Here is a 23,536-nt window from a genome sequence, read left to right on the forward strand (position 1 = left end):
ATGTGTGCATTAGCGAGTGGGGATCAGCTTTGTGTTGAAAGAGCAGAGACGGTGCTTTTTCTTTTGCAAAAGGGGGCAGATTTGTACATTTGCAACCATTTTCAGGGGGAGTTTCCACTGACCTTTCCTGACATATTGGACATATCCTGGACTATACCTTTTAATAGAAGGTCTGGAAGCAGCATTTGCTGAAGATGCCGTCTATACCTATGCTTGGACAGTTTTGCTTTCAGTTTGAGCTAAAAAAAAACAAAACCAAAAACGACACATTTTATTGTTAAAGCAGTACTAAGTAACTTATTTACCTTAATAAATCCTTTCCGTAGTCCCTGTGGAGGTAATACAAGTGTTTATGGGATGATTGGAGGGTCTTTCATCTCCCCCTGGTGTCTCTGGCCAGAAAACCATGTTTGCAACTTGACTGCCCCCGGTGCGGAGAAAGCAATACACACTAATGTAATCACGAAGAAGAAGCTAACATGCTAACGGGCAAAGCTAACTGCAGGCTAACGTCACTTTAAACAGTATTTACAGCCAAGTTTGAGTGAAAAAAAATATTTCCATTGTATAATTGGATGCACAGTAACCCTCTCTCCCTTCGCCTTTCCTGTCAGCGTAGTATTTACTCTCCAAGACAATTAATAAATTAAAAAATCGTAACTTGCTACTACACCTGCAGTTGCGCTAATGGCCTCTAGGGGGAAGAGTTACTTAGTACTGCTTTAACTCATTGACTGCCAATGACGTCTATAGACGTCAATTGAAATCCGAACATTGACTGCCAATGACGCCAATTCGGTTTTTCAATGGGAACAGCTGCAGCAAAGCCTTGAGCATGTCTGGTGTTAAAATCGTAGACGTTCTGCCTAATGCTGCCACCTAGTGACTCAATAAAAGAACTACAAGTTATTTTATTGAGTCACTAGGTGGCAGCATTGCTCTTTCGTTTTCTCAGCTTTCTGATCAGAAAACAGCATTTTGGGTGATTTCACCTGTTTTCTCCAGACGATTACTAAAGAATGGAAAGAGGTACAAACAAACTTTTTTTAGATGAAAGAAGAGAGACTAATCTTTCTTTGGGCAGGTTTCGTGTTGACATAGACCTTGACCTACATTTTCTGTGCGTCTTGAAAAAACAGTCAAAATCCTGAAAAACCTCTGGCAGTGGGGAGCTCTGATTTGAAAATGGCTGGCAGTCAATGGGTTAATAGGACATGAAAAAACAATCATTGATGCCACTCTTTCTAAGAATGAACTTTTTGACACAGCTTGACGTAATTACATGCAAATGGTGAACTTCTTGGACCAGCGAACAGACAAAATATAAAACATCTTTCAAAGAGTTAACCTCTTAACCCCCAAATGAACGGAGCACAATTTCTTCAGTTTGGCTTTACCCAAATCTAAAAGCTTCTTGAAAAAAAAAGTGTCAAAATAGCAAAAGAAAACAGTCAAAAACGAGACGAAAAAGTGACGAAAAAGTGATAAAAAAGTGACAAAAATGCCGAAAAAGAGCAAAAGAAAAGTGACAAAAATGTGATGAAAAAGTGATAAAGAAAGAGCAACAAAAATGTGACAAAAAGCGATGAAAAAGTGGCAAAAATGTGACAAAAACCCAACAAAAAAGCTATGGAGTTTTTTTTCGGTATTTTTTTCGGTAAAGCTAAACTGGAGAAAATGCACTTGAAACATCTTTTAAAGAGTTAACCTCTTAACCCCCAAATAAACGGAGCACATTTTCTTCAGTTTGGCTTTACCTAAATCTAAAAGCTTCTTGAAAAAAAAGTGTCAAGAAGACGAAAAAGTTCCTTCCTTCCCTCCTCTTGTGAAATACAGCCTGCTATATCATTGTCTCGCAATCAACTCTTAATTCAGCCATAAAGAATCCATCTTCCCATTCTCTAGCCTCTGCTCATTGAAAAGTCTACTGTCAAGAAGCCAAGTGCAACTATATCTATATCTTCCAACTCCTCTTTTCCTCTGCGTTTGTGATACAAGATCGAAACAGCCTTGGAAAAAAAACAGATGAAGCGAGCCCGAGCCCCTGCGTTTCCTGGTCGTGCCGTACCTGCGGAGAGCCTCGGTTTGGTGCGCGGCGTCTGCATCTCCTGCCGGGCGTGAGGCAGCATGTGGTAGCGTTTGGCTTCGTTGACGAGATCGCGGCAGGCTTCGGACGACTTGATCAGCTCCTCGTTGTCCACCACGTTGAGCAGGTAAGAGGGATGGATGAAGGGGAGGCGCACCGTTGCCAGGAGCTCCGACAAATGCTGCATGGGAAAAAAGAGAGGGCCAGAAACAGAAGCGTGCAGTCAGAAAGCTGGCGAACACAGATCAGTCAGCCTATGGTAGATTAAGCCGTTTAAGTGGACGTCTGGCTTTGTCCAAGTTTGAGAGAAAATCGAAAAAGTTTTAGTGTAAACGTCGCCATCCGCCGTTAAGGCTGTGTTTGGATTTATCGCTTTTAACATTAGTCTTCATTTATCATGTGCACTGTGAAGGCAATTGGACCAAAGTTGTCTAAACTCTGCAGCAGCCTCCAGCTACAGTACATCTTTATTGTGGAGCTAAAACTAAAAAGATCAGACTTGCATCATTTCATTCAGAAGAACTTCCCGATTCTGACCTCGCTGTAACACACTGCTTCTTCACGATGTGTTTTTGAAAACTGTCATCCCAATTACCCAAAGAAAACACCAGGAATAAAGACAAATTTGCACCTTTAGCTCCAAATTAATTAGGCGGTACGATCAAAGACGGTTTACAGGAAGATCGAAAGTTGAAACACTACGGATCACACACAGCAAACACAAACAACTCATTACCATTGGATCAACTCCCGAGCTCATTAGATTTTTGTTTTTGCGGGAAATGTCTGTGAAATAAAGAGAAAGTTTCCCAGTTGTGTGAACTGGCAGGATTAGAAAACACATGGCTTTTTAAAGATGGGTTCTCTGCGAGGTTTCGTTGTTCTTCCACTGCTTTTTTTCTTTTAGCTTTCCTGACCGTGAAGGCGGGTCTAAGGACGGGGGACGCCCGGGGGCTATCTCTCCACGCTTCACTGACTGTTTCTTTGGACCAGGGTTTCCGTTAGCCGGCTGTGGCCGGCTTTTGGCCGGTTTGAAAAGCAAATGGCCGGTAAAAATAATTTCCATCGGCCAAATTGGCCGACAGTAAAAAAGTGAGAAAAAATAGAAAAAATAGAAAAATATATTGAACATGTAACCCAGGCCTACTCAATTGGCGGCCCGCGGGCCAGCTCCGGCCCGCCAACCAATTAAATCTGGCCCGCGCCTCATTTTCCATAAGTACATCTATTTTTTGGCACTATCCGGGCCGCGTTCGCGTCGCTCCGCGGCACATTCGCGCCGGAATCGCGCTGCTTTGCGTAGCAGTGTGCCTGCAGCCTCGCTAGCGTCTCTCCTACAGCGCGGGCTCAAATGAAAACATGGCTCTTTAAAACGGTGTAAACGGAGTGAACAGGAGCTGATCATGGACGGACTGACAGGTTTTCTAAACCGAAGCACAAGGACAGTGTGCAGCGTGTTTTTGGATTTTTGTTCGGATTATCCCGCGCAGAAGCAGCTCTCTTCGCGCACCGCGGCTGATGACCACATGTTTCCCTGTCGTCTTCATCGTTACAAAGGGCTTGACCAGCGACTGTCAGGTAAGAAACACCAGTTCAGTTGTGGATGTTTGAAGGATGATGTTTGCGGATGATGAAGCTGATGGTGCGTGAGTTTTGGATCAGTGTCCTGCACCTGCAGCGCGCGTGTTTAACCGGTCAGCGCTAAACCTGCTCTCTGGGCTCAAACTTAACAAAATAACATCTGAATCATGAATCTGACAGGTGCATTTTCTTCCTTTCTTCTCCGACTTCATTCGATACGTCTTTGTGGGAAATGTACAAGCGCAGAGATGCTCTTTGTGAAGTTAACAGGCAAAAGAGAGGCTGAATATGTGGAGGAGCTTCTTTCACTTTTATCATAAAGCTGGAGGTCTGGACAGAACAGCGGCTCAGGAGTTTGGTCAGCGCTTGTCCCTCAGCTGAGGAGCAGTGGCTGAGCAGGAGTTAGTCATGTTGTTTGAGATGAGCTGGTCTCACATGTAACTCTCTTAGTCTGTATCAGGCCTTTGGTCTGGTTTAGATGTGATTTAGTCCTGCCTTAGCCCTTATAGATCATGCTTTGCCCTGGTTTAATCCTGGTTTTGTTCTGAGTAGTCCTAGTTTATTATTAGGCTCTTTATTATTCTGTATTAATATGTTATTGCAATGTTTCTAAAGCCTAAAATGCTGGAATATAATACAACTATTGTGTTTAGGTCCAATTCTATTCTATTCAAGCATTGATGATAATGAAATTATCATTTATTTATCCCAAAAATATGAATACGTTTGGTGGCGGTGGTCGGCTCACCGACTGACCGGCCCAGTGGCCAATGACCTCCGACAAATCTGGCCCAGTGACAAAAGTAATTGAAGAGCCCTGATGTAACCTAAGTCAGTGACTAACATAACAAAGTGTTTTCGAGACAGGCCTAAATATTAAAAAAGGTTCAATATTTCTATCAAAAAAGTTTTGATTTACGCCTTTAGCCCGTTTTACAAAGCGCAGTCGAAGCGCCATCATCGCTGTCTGGATGTAACGCTTTTGCTTCGTGCTTCGTCACATTTTCCAAGAAAACTGCAAACTACAGGTACATTTACTTTTATATAAGTGTGTTAAGAACTCAGCAGCTAATACGTGTGATTAGGATATTCTTGAAACGCGCGTGCGTTAAGTCAGACTGACGCGCTGTCCCGCAGCGGCTCTTCCTGGGAGAGTGGCCGGGTTTAGAGGCGCTTCCCTCAGTCAGTCTGCGCTGACGCCTCGGCTCAGTTACCGGTGTTAAGAGCCGCTCTAAAGCGCAGCAGAGCTGGGTCCGTTTTGAATCACTCGAGACTGACTGTTGTGACTTTAGTGCTGTCGATTTGTCTCTCCACAATATTTCAGTGGTGAGGGATTTAATCACTATTTTACACCTGAAGCCACGTAAAAGCGTGGAAGGGCATCTACAGCCCCGCCCTCGCTGAGCAGCTGTGGTCAGACCTGGATAAGGACAGCGTGAGGGTCGTAGATATCGGCTTCTTTCTGTCTGAGTTAAAGTGCATATGAGTGATGTATATCCGCGTGACATCTGCTGCTCCACCGTCTCCACGCGCACAACTTCATGTTTGGATTTTCGCTGTTGCTACATTTTTCTCACTTCAGTCTTTTATTAGAAATAGCCGTGTTTTGGAATCCACTAAAGCGCTCGTGTAGCTCTGTCTAAATGTAGATTGTTGTTGATAATAAGCCACGTTCATTATGTATATATTTTTTAATGGCCGGTAATTCTTGCGAATGGCCGACATTTTACGACCCAGCCGGCCAAAGTGGCCGACAAACAAAAAGTCTAGCAGAACCTCTGCTTTGGACATTACAATTGTTTGTCCGTTTCACTGTAAACTATAGGTGTCATTGTTGCTGCTCTCCAAACTGTTTCGGTTTGTAAATCTGTAATATTTGTGTAAGCCTGGTGAAGCAAGTGCTATTGTGATATCAGGCTATTCATTTCCATCCATCCATTTTCTTCCACTTTTCCGTTGCCGGGTCGTGTTGGAGCTGCCCATGTCACATTGCACCAGCCCCCTATGGCTCCTCCTGCAGGTGGTGGGTCCACAGAAGGACGGCCTCATGGTTCTAACCGGGCCTGTTGGTCTCTCATAAGGAGCTTCTGAACCGCTCTTTGTCTGACCCGTCACCTAGGACCTGTTTGCCATGGGAGACCCTACCAGGGGCACGAAGCCCCCGACAACATAGTCCCCAGGATCATTCGGGTGCTCAAACCCCTCCACCACATTAAGGTGGCGGTTCCAGGAGGGGCAATTCATTTCCTTTATTCTTTATTCTTTATTAGGATTAGCTCCCACAAGTGGTTCCTAGTCTTCCTGGGGTCCTGACATAATATAAACATGCAAAACAGCTAAAATGGAATACATGAATGTTACACATTTCATATAATCATACAACCACAGCACACATATAGGACATGGTGACTATGCTCACATGTACTGAGCTAATTGACCTTTTATTTCAGCTTGAAGTGTGGTTTATTTTTAGTGTTTCTAATGATGAAAGAAAGCGAGTTCCAGGCGTTTGCCCCTCTGTACAGAACAGTTCTTTTCTTTGAGTTACTATTGGGTCTGGTTCTGAGCAATCTGAGGTCTCTGTAGATGCTTTTGTGTGGCATTGGACCACACTATAGGGCAGTAATGTAGGTGAGACAATACTATACTATTTCCTGACCCCAAAAAGTCACAATCTGGATTGAACTAAGTTTAAGTTGGTCAGGTCTTGGTTCAGCAAAACCCTGTGCCCAAAGAATGAGCTGAACATCCTGAATGACCATAGTCCATCAATGGATTTCTCCTTCCCAGATGGTACCAAGATGATAACACCAGGATTCATCGAGCTCACATTGTGAAAGAGCGGTTCAGGAGCATGAAACATCATTTTCACACATGGACTGGTCGCCCTTGAGTCCAGATTGTCACCCCATTAAGAATCTTAAGGATGTTTCGGTGAAGGCTTTGCGCAGTGGTCACACTCTCCCATCATCTCCCACATTAATACAAAATTTTGATGAAAAATGAATGCAACACTGGGTCTTTTGACATTGCTGAAGCTTTTTGAAACAGAGAATGCCTGCTGCAATCATAGCTAGCTTTATAACTAACTTTCTCATCTGACACCTTTTCATTTTGACACTTTGATTTGATTAAAAGAGAGGCAGCAGAAATACACCATTTCATTTACACCTTCGAGTTTTCAACCTCTAAAGCAGTTTTTAACACCTCTTTAAAATCTTTCCATGTACAAGCTCTTTTCGGTTTTATATTCAGTCTAGACTCTCGACTTCTTCACAAATTCCAAGGCAGACTAAGCAAGACGTCTGACTCTACGAAGGTTTAGCGACTTTTGTCTCAACCTGGGGCCGAGCTGATCGAGAAACTTCTTCTTTTGCCTTTATGCCAGAGTTTCCGACTTACCCAATATTGTGTTGCAAAGGAGTCGTTACTTTAACCAAACCAGAAGAGTTTGGAAAGATGAGCTTCTACATGACCCTAGATATCAAATGAAAGAAATGTGTTTTTATGCCAATTATAGATGATATGGCTTGAAACGGTCTAGTTGTTTACATACTTCGTTGACTGGTGCCAAGTCGTCCATTGAAAACACATTATCTAACACCCGGAAGCCTCTTTTGCTCTGTATTAAACTTTGATTTGGCGAGACTGCAAAGGTGTTCAGCAAAATCAAAGTTTTGATGCATGCTGTACATAAGAGAAGCCGGACATCAAAGTCACCTTTAGATCCTGGAGTCCGTGCTGCTAATGATGACATCTCCTGCCTGGGTATAAAAACACTCCTTTGTTTACCACTGCGGGCTGTGCATAGATCTATTTCTAATGTATAGGTGTTCAGGAAAAAAAAAGAAAGAAAAAAAAAACAGGCAGGATGGGCAGTTTCCATGGCAACCTCAACTACAGCTCCGATGGCAGAGTTACCCCCCCCTTCTCCTCGTATGTGTGATGTATGTGCCAAGTGGTCGACAGTGAAGGGTTGGGAGTTGGATTCGCCGTGACCTCTTCTGATCTTCAGGGGGTTAAAAGATCAGGTCACGAGGGGACAGCGACAAAAAAACAACACGGTCGTTTAGGGTTTGACACGCTGTCCGCCCGACAGCCCGTCCCACCTGAGGACCCTGACGCCGGACACGTGTACAAGTCCCTACGATCTTAGGTCCCTGCGCTGCTGGCAGGGGACAAACAAGGATACAGCTCCATCTAGTCACTTTATGAGGACGCCATGAGTTTGAAACAAGGTAGAAAGAAATTGGGTTGGGATAAGCTAAAATGACTGGAATTAAGAATATTTGGCAACACTTTACATTACGGGCCGGTAAGTCCTTGGTACTTACAGTGGTAATTCTAGGTACTTATTGTGGTACTTAAAGGATACTATAGTGAGAATTACAAGGTATGTACTTCTAGAAACAGTGGCAACTCTCAGTAATGAAGATCCTAGAAATTACTTCTGTTTGTAGAAGTACCTCATTTACTACCCATGAATTGCTGCTGTTGTATCCTTGAATTACCAGTAAGTACCATAGTAAATCGAAGTACAACCGTCATTACTAAGAGTTACCCCTGTATCCCTTAGTAATGAGAGAAACAGTGGTAACTCTGTGACTCCCTAACCCCAAATACTAGTAATTGCCACTTTTAGTGCCCCAATAAGTACCACTGTCATTGATAGTAATTACCACTGTAAGTACCATGGACTTACCGGCCTGTAATGTAAAGTGTTACCGAATATGGGACAATGTAAGGATTGTTGGAGTCCAGATAATATACAAACACACAGCCACAAACAACTGATTCACAGATAGGCAGTCGTCCTCTCTGTGCAAGACTAGGATAAAAGGAGACCGTCAACGGAGGACTGGGCTTCACTTCTTCTCCCTCTCTGAAGTCAGCAGCTGGTTTTACTTCTTTGTAACTAGGAACAATGGCAATAAACGCCTTACCTTTGAGACAACCTCTATCTCCAGTGTCTGCTTTGGCTATTTCTAAATACCAAAGAGCGGGTCATGACAACAACAAGAGAGATTGATTTTCCAATCATTTCAGTTGGAGCAGGGACCTATACTCAATGGAGGAGAGACAGTTTAGGAAAGAAATCTCCAAATAAATGTTTTCCCTCATCATTATTTGGAAGCGATTGAATTCACAAACCTGCTGCATTCACCTCATGGCAGAAGGTCCTTTCTGCTTACCAACATCGAGCACAGCATTGTGAATTTTGTCTCCACTTTTGGACGCCTTTATGAGACTTAAGTCAAATTTACCTTAGTTCATATGTGCTGAATGAGAAGACGTTGAGCTTTGCAACGGTTTTTAGGTCAGTTAGTTACATACATGAGATACAACAATGCATTACATTAAGTCAATGTTCACAAAATGCTACACTTTAAAACAAGTGTATAATTATTCATTCCTATATCCAATATATCAGCATGTTCGTATTACTGTTATTATAAAATCATCATCATAACAAACCCACACAGTATTTATATTGTATATAAGTGTTATTCTGGTATATAACATAGCCCACATCTATTCCTGAGATGTATAGTAATAATAGATTGATTGATTCATTGATTGATTGATGCTCATGGTAACCACATTTCTGTAGTTTTTTTTTTACGTTTTATGGATGCAATGTATACTTAACCATAGAAACAGTTCCACCAGCAGTGAAAACCTACCAGAAACTCCCCAAAAAAGAAACGGATCGTCCTATAAGGCACCAGGATGGAATGTAAAGGTGCCGTGCTGACCACCCATACGACCACTGGGTCACTTTTTTTTGGATGAAAAGTTTCATAATGCACCTTTAAGGTATAGGCTGTTTTGAATGAGTTTAAGTACAATACTTAAAACACTATAAGAGGTTTGAGTTGGTAAGTTTAAAATCTGCTACTTTTTGTGCCGCGTATCTTTTTCTTAACCCTGTAAATAATGTATTACAATATCAAAGTATAACCTTTAATTTGCAATCACTGGTTGAATGTTAAGTGCTCTTACAGCAAGAAGGTCGCGAGTTTGATTCCATGGGGCCTTTTCTGCGTTGGGTTTGCCTGTCCTCCCTGTGTCTGAGTTAGTTTACCTCCCCGCTTAAGATTTACATTTACAGGGAACAAATCCTTCCAAATGTGACCCCGTCTGCTAATGCATTCCCTTTAGACGTAATCCCAAGTCATCATCATAAAAGCGATCTCTGGGATGACCCTGAAACGACCACTACAAAAATCTTCCTGCGCCCACGACACTAACTCGGGGACATCAGATCACCCCTGGCACTTGTCCCAGTTGTCCCTCCCTATGTCCTGGGTGCATCGGAGCAGAAAGTAGGCAGGACGACAGGGGAGGACAGAAGGGCGAGCTGCTGATGACACCACTTCTCTCCTCGCACGCTCAGCTGGGACTTTCTGCCCCGAGAACACGTTGCTTACCTTCCACTTCTTCAAACAAACAAATAACGCCCTACAAGCTTAAGCACACATGGAGAGCAAATTTAAGGAAAGCAGTTTTTGTTTTCTATGGCGAGGGGGGGAAAAATACTTCCAATTAAAACGGCGCCATAGTGGGGATTTTGTCTCGGCACTTACTAAATGTCACATTTGCACAGAGGGGACTTCGAACCACTGTTGTCCTACTCCAAACTCATTTCCTCAAATATCACTCATAATGATTGTGGGTGCAGCGTATGCAACATGCAGGGCCTTGTTAGTGTTTGTAAACAACATGGCTGTGCACGGCATGCTGCACGGCGGAGTCTGCCGTAGGCTTTGGAGCGGAATTAATATTTACTTATATTAGTATTTGCCACCAAATAATGAAATGCTACTGGCAAAAGAAGATGTAAAGCTTATAGTCAGAGTCATGATGTAGCTGTAACACTGGATGGAAATAAAGCTTGTGTCAGTCTGGAACTTAAAGTGGACATATGCAAAATCGACTTTAAACCATGTTACATTTTTAAGAAATTACATGAAAGGGACTATACAAACTTTTAAAATGTTGAAATTATGTATTCCAGCCATGTCCTATTGTGTAGAATGAGCCCAGACCTATTCACAACAACGGCCTCTAAAATCCTGCACTGTCACTCAAAGAGGTCTTCGGGTGTGAAGTGCCGTCATACACGAGTTTTAATATAGAAGGTGCAGTTACACGTATGACCTGAGGTGGCAGTAGTGAGTATAAAATGGCCAACTTGCATCTAGTTCCTTTAAGTACTTCACTACATTTAAGCAGTTTTCAGTAATCCTCAAGTTAACCGGGTGGTCTTCAGTTCGAATCCCACAGGTGCACACTGTTCACTTCACCTACTTTGCCTCCGGGGTCTGACACTGGTGTGTTAATGAGAGTGTGAGTGGTTCCTTGATGTAAAGCTCTTCGAGTCCCTAATGAAGGTAGGACCGGTTATATATAAATGTGACAATTTACTTACCTGGATACAATGGTGTCATTGTTAAAATTCAAAACTTTTCTCCACATTTTGAAAACCCTTAACCCGACACTATATCGGTTTTGAACTGTTCTGCGCTTGTAAATCTAACCACGGTGACATAATTTCAAATTATAAAGAATAAAATATCACTGATGAGTCATCTAAAATATGGTTTTATGTCTATTTTAAAGAGACTAGATGCAAGTTGGTCATTTTATACTCACTAATGCCACCTCAGGTCTTATGCGTAACTGCAGTCTCTATATTAAGATTGTGCATGACGGCAACAACAACTTTTTGAGTGAGTGAGGATTTTCAGAGGCAGTTGTCTGAGCTCATTCTGCACATTAGGACATTACTGGAACATGTAGGGAGATGAAAATACTTAGTTTTAACATTTTTAAACTCTGTATAATCCCTTTAAGGTCCATAATGCAAGATATGTTCACTTTAAAACTCTTAACTCTTTACCAACTGTTTGGTTAAAGTTTCCCTCAAAGCTCGATATAATGTTAACCTTTTGCATAGTCATATGATTTGCTTTATGTATTGTGTTCAAAACGTGCTGAAAAGTTTAAGTTTTGCTATAACCGTTTAAAAACAATGCATCTGGTTTGTTTCATACTATGTGCCATGTCTATATCAAATAATAAAATGAATTCATGTTTGCTCTGGGATTTTGGCAGTAAAACAATCTCTTCTTTTTCAAGTGTTAGAAAATCAAGCTCACTTTGAACTATACAGATACTGTACTTTTGAGCCATTTCACTGTACATCACTCGAGGGGTCCATTCAGTGTCCCACGTCATACATACTTTATTTCCTGAGAGAATAATGTTAATCTGTAGGTTCTAATGCCCGTGCAGGCTTTGGATGAGGTCCGGCGGTGTCCTTTCTGACCCCGGAGCTAAATTAAACTTCTATATGGGCCAGTTCCAGCCAGGTGGTGCCCTCCAGGTCAAAGTGAAAAAAGAAAAGGCCCCGTAGTTCTGTGCTGGTGCTTTTGATCTGAAATCGCAGGTGGATCAGAGACGAGACAGAGAGCTTCCATCCAGCTTTAGCCCCTGGACATTTTTATATAGAAAGAAAATTCAAACCCTTTTGTGAGGAGGATCAGTGTTCGTCAACTACTGGTGGTACCTGGGATTAGTGGTTCAATTCACTGGAGTTACTGTATGTCACAGCGTACAGCAGGGGGATGTCTGGATGTAGCTGCAGTCCTATTAACAGCTGGACATGGATTAGTCTTTCCAAGTTAAATCTATTTTATATACTTTGTTACATCCTCCTTGTTCTGTGCAGCACTTGGAAATACTCTGACACTTTTGTCATTCAAACCAAATGGTTAAATCAACATTGATTCCTTACAGTGTTGACACTGTTATAATGCGACAGATGGCTCGCTGAAGACTGGGAGCTATATGGAACAAAACATGCACATAAAACTACTTTTTGATGTTACTGCAAGGATTTCAACTATTCCAACAATTAATTTGAAAAGTTAAAACCAGAATGGAACTTTTTAAAGGATGAAATGTCGTTGCTAAGGAAGACTCCGCACACCTGGGAGGCGACAAGTGCATGAAGGCAGGGAGAGGATGAAATGTCAAAACATTTAAAGCTAAGTTGTCTTGTTTTAATTAACCAACTGGATGATTGAGAATTCACGCCCTTGAACTATTACAACCTTCTTTCGTTTTTTCTTTCAATTTTACATTGTGTATTTGATGTTTGTGTGTGTTTTTTTTTGTTATCAATTATTAGCAATTAGCATTAGCAATGTTCAATTGCACTTCATGTACAAATACTTAAAGTGGACATACAATGCAAAATTTACTTTTGAGCTTTAAATCATGTTAACAATGTTCCCTATAAGACATCGTGTACCTCGGGGGTCATTTCTCAAGACTGATGCTAAATAACGAATTTGTGGCCATATAGCGCCCAATTTACCATTTGAAATATCCTGTAAATGAGAGGTTACCGTGTGTGTAAAAAATGCTGAAGCATCTCTGCTGTTTAAAGGAACAGGCCACCATTTTTCCATACTGAGATATGTTCTTACCTGAGCTTAGACGAGTTGATGTGTACCTGTCTGGTCTTTGTGCGTGCCCTCAGTCACGCAAAATGATCAAAGATGGTGTTAGCATTTGGCCTCTCCCAGCATATTCCTATAGCTCCAAACGGGGTGAAGACCAGACAGGGGCGTATCAACTCGTCTAAGCTCAGGTAAGAACATATCACAGGATGGAAAAACGGTGGCCTGTTCCTTCCTTGCTTTTGCACAAGCAACTTGTTTTGCACATGAGCAAACGCTTGGTAAATAACCCCTCTGGAGTAGTATTGTGTTGCATTCACAGTTTTGTGTAATCCTCGGGTAATCCTGTTTATTTTAGCCGTTTCTTCTTCTTTGGAGTCAGCGGTTCGTTCTGTGCTTAAAACTGTCCTCCACATTTTTAAAGCCCATAACCCAGTATAATATTAGTTCTGAGCCGTTCTGCTCAAAGTGTCTACAGTTTATGCTTCAAGGGACTATACAGAGTTTAAAAATGTTAAAACTAAGTATTTTCATCCCCCTACATGTTCCAGCCATGTCCTAATGCGTAGAATGAGCTCAGACTGACCACAACTGCCTCTAAAATCCTGCACAGTCACTCCGAAGTGCCGTCATGCACGAGCTTAATATAGAAGCTGCAATTACGCATAAGACCTAAGGTGGCAGTAGTGAGCATTAAATGACTAACTTGCATCTCGCACCTTAAAGCTGTAAACCATGTCGTGAATCAAAACCGAAAGCAAGTGTTTTAATAAGTTATTCCCTCAGCTTCCAGCAGGAGGAGCCCCAGGCAAAGTCTTCATCAGCTCTAACCCTGTACATACCAATGATGAAGCACTCAGTTTATTTTCCAGTCCCATATGATTGATATTTCCACTTTAATGTTCCAAAAGCACACAAAAAAACTACACAAGCGAAACACAAGTAACATTTCCCTTGTTGCACAAAACCAGTAAGATCTTACAAAGCTGAATACTGCAAATGTACATGAGATTACGCATGTCGGTAGCTACAATCCGCCCTTCAGCTAAAGCCCACTCCACTAACGATCCATGTAAGGGCTTAGCTGGTCTTAAGTATCCAGATCATGACATGCTCCGGGATCCACGCCGCATGTGTCATGGACTACAGGCCTGTTTAACTTTTCTAGCTCCACTAACGTACAGAAAATGAGCTAACAAATGAATATCCACGCCATCTGCAAATCTAAGCTTGCCGCTATCCCGCATCTGTTATGGCCTCTTTTCCGTTGCCAAAGAGCTCTAAAACGGCAGTAAAACGCGGCGCATGGAGGCAGCATCTGGCCCCTGCGAAAGGTAAGGGCCACCGCTACAGGAATATGCGTGAAAAACCAGATGCACGGAGAGATTGGCGGACTTCACAGCACTATAAAGGTGTCTGCGGAACCAGTCAGGAGTATTTAGACCAAGATTGAGCGGGCGGGGGTGAATAAATCTCTCAAAATGTGTCCTTCAGTTTATGCGCGTGCACAAGGCAATTACACTCCAGTACTCCAATATTCCGCAAAGATTCTAAAGAAAGTAAAGAAAGTGAAAACAAAAACCTGAAGAGTAAATAGACTACATGGTGAAAGTAGCTATCATTTAATTGTAGCTAAAAATTACTTGTGCCCAAAGTAAAACTCAAAACAGACCATTTTAAACATTATTAAGCAATAGTACTGTTTTACTTCATTCATGCAGTTTTGAGGAAACGTGTCCTCTGCATTTTTAAAGCAGTACTAAGTAACGTGTTTACCGTAATAAATCCTTTTCGTAGTCCCTGTGGGGGTAATACAAGTGTTTATGGGATGATTGGAGGGTCTTTCATCTCTCCCTGGTGTCTCTGACCAGAAAACCATGTTTGCAACTTGACTGCCACCGGTGCGGAGAAAGCAATACACACTAATGGAATCACGAAGAAGAAGCTAACATGCTAACGGGCAAAGCTAACTGCGCGCTAACGTCACTTTAAACAGTATTTACAGCCAGGTTTGAGTGAAAAAAAATATTTCCATTGTATAATTGGATGCACAGTAACCCTCTCTCCCTTCGCCTTTCCTGTCAGCGTAGTATTTACTCTCCAAGACATTTAATAAGTTAAAAAAATCGTAACTTGCTACTACACCAGCAGTTGCGCTTATGGCCTCTAGGGGGAAGAGTTACTTAGTACTGCTTTAAAGCCCAAAACCCGATCCAGTTATTATGAATAGTTCTGTAAATACAGCACCATCTATTTGTTAGGATGCCCTTAGTTAAACAACGTGGCTTATATCTTCTTTACATGATGTGTGATTCTCCCTGTTGCCGGAGAAGACTGCTCGAAGCAACTCATGAGATCCCTAAAAGAGCAGATGGACTTATCAAGCCTACTTTCCATGCACACACCAGTGTTGTTTTTGGCAGCCCTCTCAGCTTTAGTCTTAGTCTTTTGGACAAAAAATGCTTTTAGTTTTAGTCAGGTTTTAGTCATTTTAATGTGATAGTTTTGGTCTAGTTTTAGTCCACAAAAACCTAATATAAAAATAATAATAATAATAATGCATTGAATTTATAGAGCGCTTTTCTTGACACGCAAAGGTGCTTTACATTGCACTATTTCTTCACTCCATACTCGGTGGTGGTAAGCTACTATTGTAGCCACAGCTGCCCTGGGGTAGACTGACGGAAGCGAGGCAACCAGTCGGCGCCATCGGCCCCACCGACCACCACCACTCACTCACTCAAAAAAAAAAACTATGGCGCAAATACTAAGAGGAGGTGTTTATCAGTTAAAGGCGTTGATCTATGGAACGGTTTATCTATTCAACTTAAGGGCTCCAAAACTATTAAAGCATTTAAGAAAATGTATAAGTTAAACATGATAGTGAAGTATAGAACACTTGAATGAAAACCATTTGAAAAGAAGTCGATCGAGGATACATAGCATAATTTTTGATTGTTGAAGTTTAAGTTTTGTGCTTAAGTGTTACCATCGTTGGTATTAGAGAAAGCGTATAATTTGTCATCTTTGGACACAGAGTCACAGTTGTAAAAGGGGTTAGGCAGAATAAGTCTTGGCTTCAGCCTAAACCCCTTTCGGTCAGGCATCATTTAGATTAAATTCTTAATGTATGTGGTTTCTTATTGTATAATGTCTAAGATCTTTGGAAAACATGTGACATGTGATTTAAATGTTCATAATGACCGAAGAAAATAAATTAACTAACTAACTAACTAACTAACTAACTAACTAACTAACTCACGCACTACATTCGCTAGGCTTCCTGGTGTTCCCAAACGGTCTCCCATCCAAGTCCTGCCAGGCCCTTCCCTGCTTAGCTTCCAAGGTCTGACGGGATTGGGCAGAGCAAAGGCGGTATGGCCTAATAGGGTTTTAGTCAAGTTTGAGTCTAGTTTTAATTTCCATCCATTTGCTTCTATTATCCAGGGCCGGGTCGCATAGGAAGCAGTCTCAGCAAAGATGCCCAGACTTCCTGATCCACACACACTGCCTCCAGCTGTTCTGGGGGGACTCTGAGGCGACACCAGGCCAGAGACACAGTTCCTCAAGCGTGTCCTGGGTGTTCTCGAGGCCTCCTCCCGATAGGACATGACTGTAACACCTCCTGAGGGAGACGACCGGGAGGCCACCACAGCTCCCGGGTAACTGAGCTCCTCACCCTTTCTTGAAGGGTGCGCCCAGCCACACTGCAAAGGAAACTAATTTCAGCTGCGTGCATCCCCGATCTTGTCCTTTCGATAATTACCCAGATCACATGACCATAGGTGAGGGTCTAGTTTTAGTCGGCTTCATTACAAAAAAGAAAGACAGAAACACATTTATTTCAATAAGTAGTCTATTGTAAATAAGATGAAGGTTGACAGGCTGTACTACTTTTGACAGACAGATTACACAATAGGCAGAAGTGCCATTGTGAACATGTCTTTTCCCAAAAGTGGCCACTCTCCTAATCCTCTGATCATCGCTTCAAGATTTTTTTCAATCAAAATCAATGCAGAGGTGTCCAAAACATGAGCACGTTTATAAGCCGTAAATATGGATGATGTTGATTTGGACGTACATGACCATAAAAAAGGACTTTAGGGAAAGTTAGGCAAAAGTTTGTCCGGCTGCAGCATTAAAATGACCATAAGAAACTCTCTGTGGCACTCCCGCTGAGGTGTGAATTTCCCCTCGGGGATTAATAAAACTGAATTGAATCACTATTGCACCTTGAAAGCCCCGTCTGATTATGCCACAAACAATAAAGACATCTTCCCCGGCTTCACAGCAGCTCCCTCCCCTTGGTTTGCAGAAGAATTTCCTTCAACTAATTCTAAGTTACAGAACCATCTCTGCTGCTTTCCTCTCCACCTCCGTCACCGCTCCTCGCTTTTCCTCCCACACATGAATATATTCCACACGGATATGAGGGGGACTCGCACTCGCTATGCTAATATCCAAGCCCAAAGTGTCTGACAGTAGCCATATTAAAATAAAAGTGAAGTCCGTGGAAGCCAGTGAAATACGTAACGGTGAGAAATAGCTGTTTATAACCGATGGCTGTGTTGGGGATGCACAACAGAAAAGATGGGAATCTGCCGTGACAGTGATAGAGCAGTATCTATGTTTTGGAGTTGGTGTGGATTGTGCGCATTCGCCTCGTGCTACCGGCCTTGAACAACAACATTGTCAACTTCGGAGCAACTTTATAAATGATATCCGACGTATCAGTGTTTGAGCTGCACAGGGCACGGTCAGCGGAGAACGGGACTAACACAAACCAGAAAGTTACAGACGGAATATAGTTGTTGGAATTGAAGTTTTTGCTACACTATGACTTCGGGGAAACTATATACGAGAAATAAGGGTAAACTTTAGATTACAGCCCACAAGTTCCATGTGTAGGTCGAGGTAACAGATTACACACTGAAGTGCAAGGTTGCAGTGAGGTGTGAAACAAAGGGGTATAATAATGGTAAACATAGTATCTCAGTTAAGATTACAGCCTGTGCTCATGACTCATCACAGGGTATTAAAAGTCATTACATTTGTGCCCAAATCAATGCCTTAAAGGAACAGGCCACTGTTTTTCCATACTGAGATATGTTCTAACCCGAGCTTAGACGAGTTGATACGTACCTGTCTGTTCTATATGTGTGCCTGTGGAAGAGCTTGGTCGCTTCTAACTTCACCCCGTTTGGAGCCATAGGAAAACATTGGGAGAGGCCAAATGTTAATATCTTTGGTCGTTTTGCGTGACTGAGGGCACACACAAAGACCAGACAGGTACAAATCAACTCGTCTAAGCTCAGGTAAGAACATATCGCAGTATGGAAAAACAGTGGCCTGTTCCTTTAAATGTCTCTACGCATTAAATTGGATTCAAACTGGCATTAGATCTTAAAGGAACAGGCCACTGTATTTCCATACTGAGATATGTTCTTACCTGAGCTTAGACGAGTTGATGCGTACCTGTCTGGTCTTTGTGCGTGCCCCCAGTCACGCAAAACGACTGAAGATGTTGTTAGCATTTGGCCTCTCCCAATGTATTCCTATAGCTCCAAACGGGGTGAAGTTAGAAGCTACCATGCACTTCCACGGGCACAAAGACCAGACTGGTATGTATCACCTCGTCTACGCTCAGGTAAGAACATCTCAGTGTGAAAAAAGAGTGGCCTGTTCCTTTAATATCTCTGAAAATTATATTACTCAATAACTTTTAGTGTATAAGTTAATCGCATCGTTTTGGATTCTCTGATTTCTGAAGAGAATGTAAACGCATCAGATCTGATTATTGGGTTACCTGATTCCTCCAGTTATCTGATTTTTCTGACCATGTAAACGTAGCCAATGTTATTTTTGTCTATCAAAACAAAGCACATGCAAAAGACTGCAATTAACACGGCTTGGTTGAAAGTAAACAAATGTGGGCGTGCGACCGAGTTATAGCGATATTTGTGAAAGGCCTATATCATTTTGAAAGCTTTTATGTTACAACGTTGTTTCATCATCAAAAGCAAACCTGGATCTTGTGCTTGTTTTGTGTTTGAGCGATGCATGCTAATGGCCAACAAGTAGCTACCGCGTTTAATCTGATTAGAGAGAGACTCAAAAAGTTCACAATAAAACATAACAAGGGCAAAAAATTAAAGACATAATATTCCAAGTGAAACAGATCCCCCAAATAAGAAGGTATTTGCATTATAATTAAAGGCACATATATTTGCATTAATTTCCTTCACAGTGTCATTTTTGGAGGCGCGTTTCAACTGCAGCTGAGTGACAGGCTTTCAGACTAATTGAGTTGTCGGCCACTTTAATGCCACTTAGCGCTGATTAAAGATGGCGGTGGGGGTCGGGTTTTTTCTTTTTTTTACTCCTGATGACCTTTTTATGTCACTAAATATTCTCAATCCTTAGAAATGCTGATTAAGATGCCACTTGAATGTAATTTTCCATCAGAAGTGTTTGACCTGTCTAGACTTATGCCAAACACCATTTCAGGATTACTCTAAAGACACTGCTGCGTGCTGCCAAGGGATTAATCAGCATCGGACATTTAAAATATCAGACAGTGTGCTTAGAGATAAAAGAGGGAATGCGAGCGGGCGAGCAATGGCATGGTGACAAAGCTAAATGAATAATGAGTGGGTTTACATGCGCTCGAGTAACCTGGTTGTTTGGTATATCCTGGTTATGACAGTATTCTGGAAAAGATGTTTACATGTGTACGAGAAACCAGGACACTTATATCCCTGTATACATGAGTAAATACAGTATCCTGGATATTTAGGCTCCGCAGAGGGGCGGAGTTAATGACGAATAGGGTAAGGAGCTAAAAACGTTAGCAATGTTGCTAACACATGGCTTTTTCTGACATTTCTATAGCACAGGGACAAGATAAGATAAAATGCCTGTAGGAAGGTTTTTGCTCCTGCCTGTATCTGTTTCAAAAGTTTGGACACGCTCAGTGCGTCAGCAATGGTGAAAAACCAGGATACTGTGTTTACATGGTACGGTATCCCAGTGAGAATAACCCGGTGTCTAGTAACCTGGATATTAGCTTATCCAGGAAACTGAAACCAGGATACTGTGTTTACATGAACCAGACAAAACCAGGAAACTTAAAATCCCCATTAATAACCTGGATAATTGAATGCATGTTAACACACTCAATGAGAGGTAGACAATGTAGCTACAGTAGGAGGAAAAAGAGAATTTCTTGCATTTCTGCCTAAATTACAATGCTTTAATTAAAATCTCAAGAATGAGTAACCAGAGTCTGCTTAAACTAATATCACCCATATTTTTATTGGTCATAACATGGACAGCAAGGAATAAGTGAGCACCAGCCTTCAATAGCAATTAAATTCTTTCATTTGTCTAATTTGCTCTTGGAGCATAGCCGGGGGTGCACTCACTTATTCCACTTATTCCTGTGAATGTTTACATGTTAATGCCAATAAAAACATGATGACATGTAAATATTCAGGTGGTATTAGTTTAAGCACACACTGTTAACTCATTGCTGAGATTTTAATAAAGATAAGACCACATTTAATGAGCAATTCAGGCAGAAATGTAAGAAATTCCATTCCTTTTTCCTCTCACCGTATATGTTCAAATGGGTTCAGAGCTATTTTACAAATGTTTGAGTGCCCTACCCGTCTCTTGCATTTCATTAGTTTGTTTTTCCAATGCAAAACATGTGCATAGTGAAACAATCGGCTTAAAACTACAGTGAGGAAAAAAGTATGTGGCCAAAATCCAATAGAAAGTGTATGGGAAACTGACCAAATACTACATTTCCCCACTGTAAATCTAGTAACATGACCAGTATCTGTCCCAAAAAAAAGCAATTAGATGACTTTCCCCAACTGTTCAGCCCTTACTACTACGGCTGATTGGATTGTGAATGCATCTATACTCGTACGACGGTTCTACTCGAGAGAGATAAAAGTTGTTGAAATCTCATTCAGATATGGAAGTTGTGCCGAGGAGTAGCGAGATGAGAGCTTCACTTCCCGGCTCCATTCCCAGCCGGCTCTTGAGCAATCAGTCCCTGCAGCATCGGGCCCTTCCCCACAGGCAAAAGTGCGACCTCTCATCTTCATCTCCTCGCCCACTCGCACACCAAAGCCGCGCAGACACTCTACGTGTCATCTAAGTGCCGCTGTTGCAGACGAAAAGAGCTTATTGAAATTAAGGCTCTATTCACTGTGCCAGTATGTGACAGTTTGAAAATCCAATATTAAGAATAGTATCGGTTTCTCATGAGAAAACCCACATCTGGCGTGTCATTGTTTCAATCCCGAATAATCCTGCATATTTAGTCTGTCTCCTTCTCGAGGGCTTAAATGGGTTGTCAGTCACCTGCTGATGTCATGAGGTAATGCTCCTGTGTGTCTAAAGGGCTTATTTCGCCGGCCTGGAGACTAGCTGGAGACTCACTGGTCACGGCCATGTCTCCGAGACGTCCCCTGGAGATAAGGTGAGTTTCCAGGTAGTCTCGGCAAAAATGAACATGTTCAGTTTCAGCAGAGACCGCACTCCATGTAGTGTCCCCGCATGGTCTCCGAGAGGTCAGCGCCTTCTCAAGCAGTTGTTTCGCGAATACTGTTTGTTGTCCTCAAGCTGTGAGACGCTTCTGTTACAAAGAGACTCCATACGACTCTTCGAGACCTCCTTGGTGGCTGACAGGTCTCAGAGATGTTGCTGGTACGTCACAGAAATGTCTCACAGGGACCACGGAGACCTTTGAGACTATGCGGAGACTCTGCTGAAATCGAAAAACATCTCAGCAACTTTAGACAGCTGCACTGGACTCATTTTGGCTCTCAAATTGTCTAGCTTGTTGAAAGTGGACAAATCATGAATGAATGTGTCTATATTTGGGTACCTGAGTGAGCACTTTTACATTACATAATCTGTAATAGCAATGTCTATGTAAGCAAAAGACAGTAATGAGTAAGACAATTGCCCTGGAGCTCCCTCTGCAGGTGGGAGTGGTACCCTGTGGTGATCAAGTGTTTTAATGTTTATTTTAATGTGAACAATAACTCCAGGATTTTACCTTTCAAAATTTCCATTAGTTTACATTAGTTTTTATTGCTGCTAATCCCATAATGCTTAGCGATATGACATCAATTCCTGAACTCTATTGACAGTAATAGATAGATGATCAAACTGTAGCCTTTGGATCTCTCAGCAGACATGGACTGATACACAGTAAAAGACGTCTGAAGATCGAGTGTTTCCATTCATTTTGCACCAAGATCTTGCTTTGAAGATGGGAGACTGTGATCACTATCAAAGCCTTCTCCGGCACCTTCCAAAGATTCTCAGTGGGGTTATAAGATCTGGACTCTGTGGTGGCAAATCCATGTGTGAAAACGATGTCTCAGGCTCCATGAACTACTCTGATGAATCCTGGCATTGTCATCTTGGAATATGCCAGTGCAATCAGGTATTGTCTAGCTTGTTGAAAGTGGACATATCATGAATGAATGTGGCTATATTTGGGTACCTGAGTGAGCACTTTAACATTACATAATCTGTAATAGCAATGTCTATGTAAGCAAAAGACGGTAATGAGTAAGAAAATTGCCCTGGAGCTCCCTCTGCAGGTGGCAGTGGTAACTGAAAACAAGCTTTCAGATCTGCTAGCAGCATGCGAACAAAGTCATGACCCAAAAATGCTCAGAAAAGGTCTGACGATGGATTGTCCCTTTAAATCACCTTCACCAGTTTTCTTTATTACAAAACCTGAAATATCTATGCACAGAAGTCTATTTCAACAACGCTGAAAAGCAAATGCATAATAATATTGGACCGTAAGCACTGTGAGCATATGGATAGTATCTAGTGGAGGGTGCAGACATATGGAGACGCGACTCATGTCTCCCACACACATGAATCTCCTCTCCGACGCTGCCCTGACACTGTGCATATGTGTACTTTAATTTGGATATATAACCCACAGCTCACGCCGTCCCTGGTGGCGCAGCACAGGAGCTGTCCGCATTCACAGCCCCAGCAGAAGCCTCCAGGAACAGTGGGGAAGTAAGAAATAAACCTGTTCTATACGTGAATTACCAACTAAACAACACTGACGTAATGGTAATATTCAAGCTAATGAGTTGCAAAAGGTTTGGGGGTTCACAAAAATGAACATTCATATGGCTCAATCTTATCCATTCACATCTGTCACGCAGCAGCTGCGAGTGGGTGGGTTCTAGGCTTGTTTACTACAACACATACCCCGTGCCAAAACACTCAGTTAGTGAAACTTTGGACAACATGGTTGCTCATGGCTTGGAAATATGATGCTGTGATAATCGACAAACTCGCAGTAGTTGGCGCCGCATTTACATTTCAACTCAGCTGCTTTTTGGAT

The 23,536-nt window shown here is 42.1% G+C and overlaps 1 protein-coding gene and 1 long non-coding RNA gene across 5 annotated transcripts in view; both read right to left on the minus strand.

The window, feature by feature from the left end:
* klhl29 (kelch like family member 29) overlaps window positions 1-23,536 on the minus strand; it is a 591,085-nt gene that overhangs the window by 158,585 nt on the left and 408,964 nt on the right. For all 4 annotated transcript variants that reach the window (XM_079572684.1, XM_079572681.1, XM_079572682.1 and 1 more), the window contains one exon: window positions 2,069-2,267. In XM_079572684.1, the coding sequence (XP_079428810.1) occupies window positions 2,069-2,267 (199 nt within the window). The remainder of the gene's footprint in view (window positions 1-2,068; window positions 2,268-23,536) is intronic.
* LOC306974680 lies at window positions 2,566-6,426 on the minus strand. The gene is made up of 3 exons (XR_013793655.1): window positions 6,311-6,426; window positions 5,457-5,584; window positions 2,566-3,062 (listed from the first exon to the last, which is right to left on the minus strand). It is a non-coding gene; the product is annotated as an uncharacterized lncRNA (long non-coding RNA).

Source organism: Gobius niger, assembly GCF_951799975.1.
Source record: "Gobius niger genome assembly, chromosome: 15".
Taxonomy (NCBI): domain Eukaryota; kingdom Metazoa; phylum Chordata; class Actinopteri; order Gobiiformes; family Gobiidae; genus Gobius; species Gobius niger.